Source organism: Pediculus humanus, genomic scaffold, assembly GCF_000006295.1.
Source record: "Pediculus humanus corporis 1103172107642 genomic scaffold, whole genome shotgun sequence".
Classification (NCBI taxonomy): Eukaryota; Metazoa; Arthropoda; class Insecta; order Psocodea; family Pediculidae; genus Pediculus; species Pediculus humanus.
Genome location: NW_002987253.1, coordinates 464,380 through 473,936, shown reverse-complemented (window position 1 = coordinate 473,936; position 9,557 = coordinate 464,380). Strand labels below are relative to the sequence as shown.

General features: G+C 25.8%; 1 protein-coding gene across 1 annotated transcript in view; it reads left to right on the top strand.

Annotated features, from left to right (window-relative positions):
* Positions 1-4,558: 4,558 nt before the first annotated feature.
* The window catches only part of Phum_PHUM267500 (DrosGluCl, putative), a gene marked incomplete at both ends in the record, with an annotated part of 5,254 nt that continues 255 nt past the window's right edge, over positions 4,559-9,557 (top strand). Inside the window, 5 exons of the mRNA XM_002426619.1 lie at positions 4,559-4,574; positions 5,626-5,916; positions 6,148-6,288; positions 8,681-8,833; positions 8,926-9,140. Coding sequence (XP_002426664.1) covers positions 4,559-4,574; positions 5,626-5,916; positions 6,148-6,288; positions 8,681-8,833; positions 8,926-9,140 — 816 coding nt within the window. The remainder of the gene's footprint in view (positions 4,575-5,625; positions 5,917-6,147; positions 6,289-8,680; positions 8,834-8,925; positions 9,141-9,557) is intronic.

Genomic DNA, 9,557 nt, shown 5'->3' with positions numbered 1-9,557 from the left:
AGAGAGAGAAAATGAGGAAGATAAAAAACAAGAAAAGGAAAGAAATTATTACTGATTCAATTGAATTTTTAACCTATTTTTATATACAAATCAAACAAACACATCATTTTTTTCAACGCAATTACGCGGATAAAAATAGAAACGGAATCGAAATAAATAATCAATAAGTAACGTCAGTGCGAAAATCACTTTTAAATTACAATCACAAGAAAATAAATGAATAAATAAATAAATATGTTAATAATCACGAAAAAAACAAAAAAGAAAAAAAAAATGGAAGAAGCAATCAAAATACATAGAAAGAGAGAGAGAGAGAGAAAAAGAAAAAAAAAGGAAAAAAGAAAAAGTCGCAATTGAAATTCAAAAGGAAGCCGGAAGGAAAGTAAATCGATAATGATATCTTGTTTTTTTTTTAAAAACAATCAAAAAATATAAGAAGAGACATAAAAAATAAAAGTCTCGGTCTAACCAATCGAGACGACAATTGTTGACAGTAAATAAGAGAAAGGAAATAATCAAACGGAAAAGGAAAGAGAGGGAGAGAGAGAGAGAGAGAAAAAAATAGGAAAAGGAACAAACAACGATGTGAATGATCGGAAATAAAATTTAATACAGACAAACGAGGAAAAAAAAAAAAAAAAAGGAATGAGAATGCGAATTACTAATGGTAAAAAATAAATCAATATTTGTTTATATGCGTTGAAAATGTGTGAGGGAAAACAAACAAAAATTTTAAAAATTCAAATGACTTTCATCGGGGGGGTTTTTTCCATTTCATTTTTCGAAAGGTGAAAATTTATTTGTAGAAAATTTAAGGTCATTGAACAATCGAGTGGACGAAGAAAAGTTTGTTTTTTACAAGACGGACGAACGGACGGAACAACGGTATCGTTAAGGGAAAAAAGAAAATTAAAAAAAGAAAAAGAAAATTGAAAAAAGAAAAATTATTTTGGCAACAATTTTGACAAGGAAAAGTGCGAACGCGTAACAAACAGAACACCGGTAAAAAAAAAAAAAAGAAAAAAAAATCGAAAACCTGAAAATAAAATTAAATAAAAATAAAAAAAAAAAATTTTTTTTTTTTTAACGAAACGGTAAAGTTTGTATTAAAAAAAAAAAAACTGTTGGCAGCCCTGAAGGTAATTAAACGTCTGCAAATTAATATAAAACCATTTAATTAAGAATTTCGTTTTTTTTTTTTCAAACTTTAAATAAAAAGTTTAATTGTTTTGCAATTAATACTTTTTTTTTTTTTTTTTAATATTACGAAACGTTTTGTTGTTTATTTTAGTTATTTTTTTTTTCTACCTTTTGAATTTAATTAAAGGTTTCCTTTGTCGGAAAATTCGAGAAGGGAGATGGGAAGAGGGGAGGAGAAGGAGAAAAAAAAATTTTTTTCCGTTATAAATTAATGTGATATTTTAAAATATTTAAAAAAAATTTTGGTTCTTTATAAAAAAAAAAATTTGCGTTTCCTCCCGTCGAAATTTAAGTGAATGAATTTCCCAATGGTTACAATTCCTTTGGGAATAAATTTTATCAAAGTTCAAAAACAAAACAAAGGAAAAAAAAGGAAAAAGAAAAAGGAAAGAGAAAGAGAAAAAATAAAAACGAGGAAAATAATTTCAAGACGAAAGAAAATCTTAAAATAAAAAAAAAAGGAAAATGAAATTTTCTTTTTTTTTTTTTTGTCTTTTTCGTTTCTTGATGAAGGACAATAGCAACAGCAGAATTTTTCTCTCTCTCTCTCTCTTTTAGATTTCACTCGATGACTTTTCAAAAAAAAAAAAAAAAATTTCCGTCGTGATTTTTCATCAAATGACTTGGCATGTTTTTTAATTTTTTTTTTTTTTTCATTGTTAAAAACTTGACGAATAAGTTGAAATAGTTAGTAGGAAAATTTAACAGAATTCGAATTAAATTTTCTTTTCCTTTTCGTTGTTTATTTACTTCCCGGAAACAAAAAACGAAAAAAAAATTTTTTTTCCCACTTTCCAGTTTTTCCAAACTCACCAATTCAAACTTTACGAATCATTTTTTTTTTTTTTTGTCGGAGTAATAAACGTCAATTTATTTTTTTTTTTATTGTTATTTTGTTTCGCTCTAAATCGTATAAAAATCATAATTAAATTTTATTTTTTAATCCGACATTTTTTTTTTTTTTTTTTACACACGGTATGTCGCATGGAAAAAGAAAACACTTCAACATTTGGCAAATTAGTATTCGTAAATTGTTTGTTTGTTGATTCCACGCCAACAAACAACGATTAAATTAGAATTTTCTTGTTTTATTTCGAAAAAAATAATTTTTGTAAATGAATAATAATTAACAACGAATTTTTCGTTTTTTTTTTTCACCCCCCCCTCCTTTCGACAAAAGGTAATAAAATTAATCTTTTTTCTGTTGTCGTTGCTGTTGTCGTTGTTGTTGTTGTTGTTGTTGTCGTTGTTGTTGTTGTTTCTAAAACCACGATTTGCATTTTCTCCTGCTCTTTAAAAGACGTTTTCACCATCCACACAATTTTCTCTCATTTTATGAGTGAGGTCAACGCGCCTGACATTTAGATAGAATCTGTTTCGAATGTAATGTATGTCAGGAGAATTGTTGGAAGGAAAGGAAAAACAGCGAGTGAGAGAGAGAGAGAGAACGAAACAAAGGGGGGGAGGAGAGGGAAAGAAAAGGAGGGAGGGGAGAAGTATCCATGTGGATTAAAAACTTTTTTAAATATTTTTTTTTTTTTTTTAGAACCGTATTAAAAAGGCTTCAAAAAAAAAGAAAAAAAAATTTTAAATGTTATATAAGCATTGTTATATATATATATATATATGTATATATATATATATATAAAGTTTTTAACATATTTTAATTAGTTTAATTATGATGATGATAATAATGATAATAATAATAATAATAATAATAATAATAATAATAATTTTTACAAAGTGTCTTGTTTGGAAAAAAAAAAAAAAATGTAAAAAGAGTTTCCGGTTTGGGAAAATGAGAGAAAAAAAATTTTTTTTTTTTTTAACCGAAAAAAGTTAATAAAATTCAACATGTTGAATTATTATTATTATTATTATTATTATTATTATTATTATTATTATTATTATTATTATCATTATTATTGTTTTATTTAAAAAGTTTGATGAAACATTTGTGATCGAATAAAAAAAAGAAAAAGGAAAAAAAAAGGATAAAATAAAAAATTTTTTTCACGATTTTAATCAAAAATTATTGATGAGGAAATAATACGGAAAATTTTTTTTGTTTTTTCGGGGGGATCTAGAAAAATACTAGATCCCCTCAAAATAGATAAAAAAAAAAAATGTTGGACATACGTTTCTCGTTTTATGAACTTGATGTAAAAAAAATTTTTCGTTTTTTGGTTTTTCCGACTTTAGCTTCGCCTTATGTTGCATACACATCTCTAAGAATCAAAAAAAAAAAAAAGTAAATAAAAGGGTTTTAATTTTTATGGGTTGATTATTATGTACATAAAAATATTTTCCTGGAGTAAATAAAAAGGAGGAGGAGAGGGAAGGAAAGGGAAGGGAAAAGAAAATAAAGAAAAGGAAAAAAGTAAATTTTTTTAAAACGAAGAAAAACGAAAAATTTTCTTTTCTTTTTTTTTTACGGTTTACGTACGTTTTTGTTCTTTAACAAAAAAAAAAAAAATTATTTATTTATTCATTTGCATCATTATTATTATTATTATTATTATGATTTTAATTTTTAGCGTAAAAACCAACAATTTTTATAATTAAAATTTTAAAAAAAAGAAAAGAAAAACAATGAAAACGGTTTTTTCTTCTTTTGATTTTCAATCAGATAAATTTTACGTTTTTTTTCTTTTTTCTCTTTTTTTTTTTATTTTTTTTTTTATTTTTCTCAAAGATTCATTTTAACAAATTGCAAAAATAAAAAGTTTCAGTTTTTTTCTTTTTTTTTTTTTTTCTGAAATTTTTCCCCGAAGAGCCAAATAAAAAAAAAATAAAAGAGAGAGAGAGAGAAAAAAAAAATTTTTTTTCTCTTTTTCTTTTTTTTTTTAAAATTAGAAATCTCAATTGTAAAATTTAAAAACCCTTTCATGATATCTTTCTTATCTTATCTGTTCTAAAAGAGCATAAAAAGGTTACATAATCGTAGAATTTCGATTATTCTCTTATAAAAAAAAAATTTTTTTAAAATAATATATATATGTATAGATTTATAAATTTTAAATTTATCCAGAGGGATATATTTTGTATAGGAAAAGAAAAAAAATTATTATTATCGAACTAAAAGGAAAAATGTCGTAAAATTAATGTTTGTCGACTTTTCGAAAAAAAAAAAAAATGTCGCAGAAGTGACTGACTTCCGCGGGAGATATTAAACATTTTTATTTTATCTTTTCATTTAAATCGCACCAGAGAAAGAAAAATCCCAATTTCTGTGCCAGAAGTCACAAAAAACAACAAATTACAACGTCGTGATGTTTAACACCTTTTTTTTCACGGGGTTTTACATTATTATTATTATTATTATTATTATTCATCCTCGTGAAAATTTTTTTTTCTCATGTATTCATGCCCTGGTAATTACCTCCGGCATTAAAATAAAATACGAAAAAAAAAAAAAAATTACGACGTTCCGGCCAAATTTTGGGGGGAAGGGGGGGAAACCGCCTAGAAACCGAACGTGAAAATTATGAAAAGTTTTTGTTCATGAAAAAAAGAAAAAAAAAAATATAATAACCCGTGGAAATTTTTTTTTTTCTTTTCGTTCGGTTGCCTACGGGAGTTAAAAAGAAAATGATTATAAAGAATTACCAACGTAAGGAAAAAAAAAAAAAGAAAAACATCAAGTTGAATAGAGGGAAAAAATAAGAAGAAGAAAAGAAAGAAAAAAAAAAAAATTTTTTTTTTACTTACGAACGTTAATTACGTAGAAAAAAAAAGCAGAAGATAAAATATATAATTATAATAATTATTTTTTATTATTATGACAAACAACGAACGAACGAACGAACGAACGACCTCAATTATAATTATCATTATTATTAATTTTTATTAATAAATAAATAAATAAATGGTTAATGAATACGATCATTTTTTTTTTATTTTTTATTTTGAGCAGACGACACCTTTTGGTGTTTTCCTGAAAATTTGAAAAAAAAAAGAAGCTTTTCGGTGATTATTTTTAATTTTCCAACGCGTGAATAAACTTTTTAAAAAAAAAAAAAATTCAAAGGTTTCTGTGCTTGTACAAACGAGTTGGAAAAAACGAAACGTTACGTTTGTTAACAAAAACACGATTGTCGCCATGTTTAATTTTTTTTTTTTAAACATAAATCATTAAAATTCACACTCACACACACACACACGTTCGTCAAATTTATCATCATCCCCTTCAAATTTAATTATTTATAACGAATCTTGAGATAAAAAGAGATAAAAACGTGGAATTAGTAAAAACGCGTTTTTGAAAATTTAAAAAAAAAAAAAAAAAAAAAATGAAAGTTGTTTTTTGCGACAAAGGATGAAATTGTATTTTCGCGATCACACGTCCGTCATGTGATGTGTTTGTTTCGCGTTATAATAATTATTATTATTATTTTTTTTTTTTTAAACAGAAATATGAAGTAGAGTTTTTACTGCAACAGCAATGGTACGACCCGAGATTGGAATACGCGAATCAAAGTAATTACGAATATTTGAATGCGATTCATCATCAAAAAGATATTTGGCTTCCCGACACGTATTTCATAATGCACGGAGATTTCAAAGATCCCCTCGATCCGATGCATTTCGCATTGAGAATATACAGAAACGGAAGTATAACGTATTTAATGAGGAGACATCTCATATTGAGCTGTCAGGGTAGCCTTCACATATTTCCATTTGACGATCCGCTTTGTTCTTTTGCAATGGAAAGTAGTAAGTATAAAATGAACGAATTTATTTTATTGTCATGTTTAAAAAAAAACCTACCACATGTTTTCTTTCTCGAAACAAAAAACAAAACCTTTTTCCAAAGGGAAAAAAACTTTTTTTTTTTTTTTTTTAAAACAATTTATCACCGGCGAGAATCACGCGAGACATTTGTTTTTTTTAAAAAAAAAAAAAGAAAATTTGAAAAGAAATTTATTTATTTATTTTTTATTCCAGTTTCATACGAAAGTTCGGCCATAACATACGTTTGGAAAAACGATGAAGATACATTAAGAAAATCACCATCTTTAACAACACTCAATGCATATTTAATAGAAAATCAAACGATGGTTTGCCCATTGAAATCCACGTGGAGGGGTGAGTTTAAATTTTTTTATATTTTTTTTCCGGAAACGGAAATACGAAAATCGTTTTGTCATCACCAGTATTTAATATTAATGAGAATATAGGTTTTCCGATAGAAATGGAGGTCGTTGGAAAAGATTTTCTTTAAAAAAAAGGAATTAATAATTCGTTTTAGAAAAATCTCAACGGATTTTTATAATTATTATTATTATTATTTCGTTTTCTGGATAAGAAAACGTTAAAATAAAAATTTTATCACGAGATTTTTCTTTTTAAAAATCTTTTCTAATTCCACGAATAGCTTTACATTGTTATTACGGAATTGATAAATTTAATATGGCGGTTTTTTTTTTTTTCGTTGTTGGCAAAATTGTAAGAGAGAGGAAAAAAAATGGCGACGTGTTAGTTTTGTTTTGTTTTTCGTTGCGATCGGATGCAAATTAAAATTTTTTTTTTTTAACTCGATGATTTTAAAAGGGAAATTGGAAAACTTTTTTTTTTTTTTTTTTTTTTTTGAAATGATTATAAAATATTGTTTAGAGTTAATCAAAAAAAAAAAAAAGGTTGAGTAAAAGTTGTGAATTTTCCAGTTAAAAAAACCTTTTTTTAAATATGAAAATTAAAAAAAAAAAAAAAAAAGGATTTTCATTTAACCTTTTTTTTTTTTTTTTTTTTTTTAATAGTTGTTAAATTTTTACCCAAGTCGTAGAATATTGATTTTCATAAGCTTGGAAAAAAAAAATTTTCTTTTTTTTTTTTTTTTTTTAATGATTTTAACAATTAACATTTTAATTTCGTGAAAGGTTAACTAACTAAAATTTTCACCGGAAATATTGATTCCATGTTTTTTTTTCTTTTTTTTTTGAAAATGTAAGTCTGTCAGTTGGATTTTTTTTTTTTTTTCGATGCGGTAAAAAAAAAAAAATTTTATTTTTAAAAATAAACCGAGTTTCTCGTGTGAGGGGGAGGGGGCGGAAAAAGCGGAAAAGGTTTTTCTTTTTTTTTTTTTTCTAACCATAGAAATAAAATAAAATAACGGAAATAAAATGAACAACAGAAATACCTTTCAATTTAATTACAAAATTGGGAGAGAGAGAGAGAGAGAGAGAGAAAAAAAAAAAGGAAAAAAAAAAAAATGTTTTTTTCCTGTGTGAAATTTGATCAAATTAGGTTGCACACATCTTTTCTCTTTCTCTCTCTCTCTTTCTTTCTTTTTTTTCTCTCTCTCTCTTTTTCTTCCTTTTTTCTCTCTTTCTCTCTCTTTTTCTTCCTTTTTTCTCTCTTTCTCTCTCTCTTTCTTCCTTTTTCTCTCTTTCTCTCTCTCTCTTCCTTTTTTTTTCTCTCTCTCTCTCTCTTTTCGACTTTACTTCGTTTGCAAAAAAACACTTTTTTTTAGCCTGTGGTTTTTCTTTTTTTTTTTATTTTATTTTATTCAAAGAAGTCGTGTCTTTTTATTTATTTATTTATTTATTGACGCCAAAGTTAAAAAGGTCATTAAAATAAAAACATAATTTTACGAAAGGCAGACATCTTTAAAATAAGAAGAAGAAGAAGGAAAAATTTGTAGAAAATTATTTTTAAAAAATCTAAAATAAAATTAATATTTTTGTCAATGCGCGACGAATCAAAGTTGTTGTGTCAACGTCACAAAAGCGTAAAAACAAAAAAATTGTTTTTAACCTTTTTTTTTTTTTTTTTTAGAAAATCTTGACATTTTAAATCCTTTTTTTTGTTTTTATCTCTCTCTCTTTCTCTCTCTTGTCTTTCGATTTTTATTTCGAAAAGAAAAAAGATGTAGAAAACATAAAAAGTTTTCGGATCATAAAAACAAAAAAAAAAAAAAAAAAAAAACCGAAAATTTTATTTCGAACCTTTTTTTAGACTTACATGTGATAAAATAAACTTTTCATCTTTGTTCATCCTTTTCTCTTTGTTCTCTTCCCTTCCTTCCCTTGGAAATAGGAAAAAGAAAAACATGACCGGAAATCCGCTTCCCCCCCCCACAAAACAGGACTGGAATTATGTGAAAGAATAAAAATAAAAAAAAAAAAATTGAAATTTAAAAATTTTTCATTTATCGTCTTAAAAAGTTTCGTTTCCGTTTTATTTACCCCCCCCTTCCCCGCCCGCCTTTCGAAAATGACCGTAGTAGTAAAATTTTCCAGAATTTAAATGATTTTCCAAAAATAAAAACAAAACAAGCCTGGAAATTTTTTTAAATTAAATAAAAAAAAAAAAGTTTTTCAAATGGGAACGATAAAAAAAAAAAATTTTTTTCATTTATTTTTTTATTTTTTTTATGTTTTTTCACATTCGGTTGTTTTTATTATTTGGAATATTTATTTATCCAGAATTTTCGGGAATAGTAAAAATGTTTTTTTTTTTTTTTTTTTTTTATTAACAGGAAACTATAGTTGCTTAAAAGTAGAATTAACATTCACGAGGGATAGAGCTTTTTATTTCACGACCGTTTTTATTCCCGGTATTATATTGGTTACGTCATCGTTCATAACGTTCTGGTTGGAATGGAACGCGGTTCCAGCAAGAGTCATGATCGGTCAGTTACAAAAAAAAAATATTATAACCTTTGTAAACTAATTAAAATATATCGAAATTATTATTATTATTATTATTATTATTTTTCAACAGGTGTGACAACAATGCTCAATTTTTTCACAACTTCTAACGGTTTTAGATCAACACTGCCCGTCGTATCGAATCTCACGGCTATGAATTTATGGGATGGGGTTTGCATGTGTTTCATATATGCGAGTTTGTTAGAATTTGTTTGCGTCAATTACGTAGGACGCAAAAGACCATTGCACAACGTCGTATATCGTCCCGGAGAAAATCCCGTGACGCAGGTAAGAAAAATATACAAATATTAAAAAAAAAAAAAACTATAAAAGAATAGGAAAAAAAAAATTGTTTTTTTTTTTTCTAATTTATTATTATTATGAGCTTGTGAATTTATTATTAACGAATGTTTTTTTTTTTTTTTTTTTTTTTTTTTGTCTGTCTGTCTCTAAAAACAAAAATTTTTTTTCTTTTTTTTGCTTTTTTTTCTTTACACCCTCCCTCGTTTCGTTTCGTTTTTTAACAAACCCCCCCCCCGTCCCACTCAATCGATTAACCAACCATCGTTCGAACGCCGCCTCCCCCCCCCCTCACGTTAGTAATAATAATAATGATTTGCGGTTGTAAATTCATATATATATATATATATATATATAGCTCCGGGTCCATTTTTATTTTTTTATATTCGAATGCGTCAGTAAAAA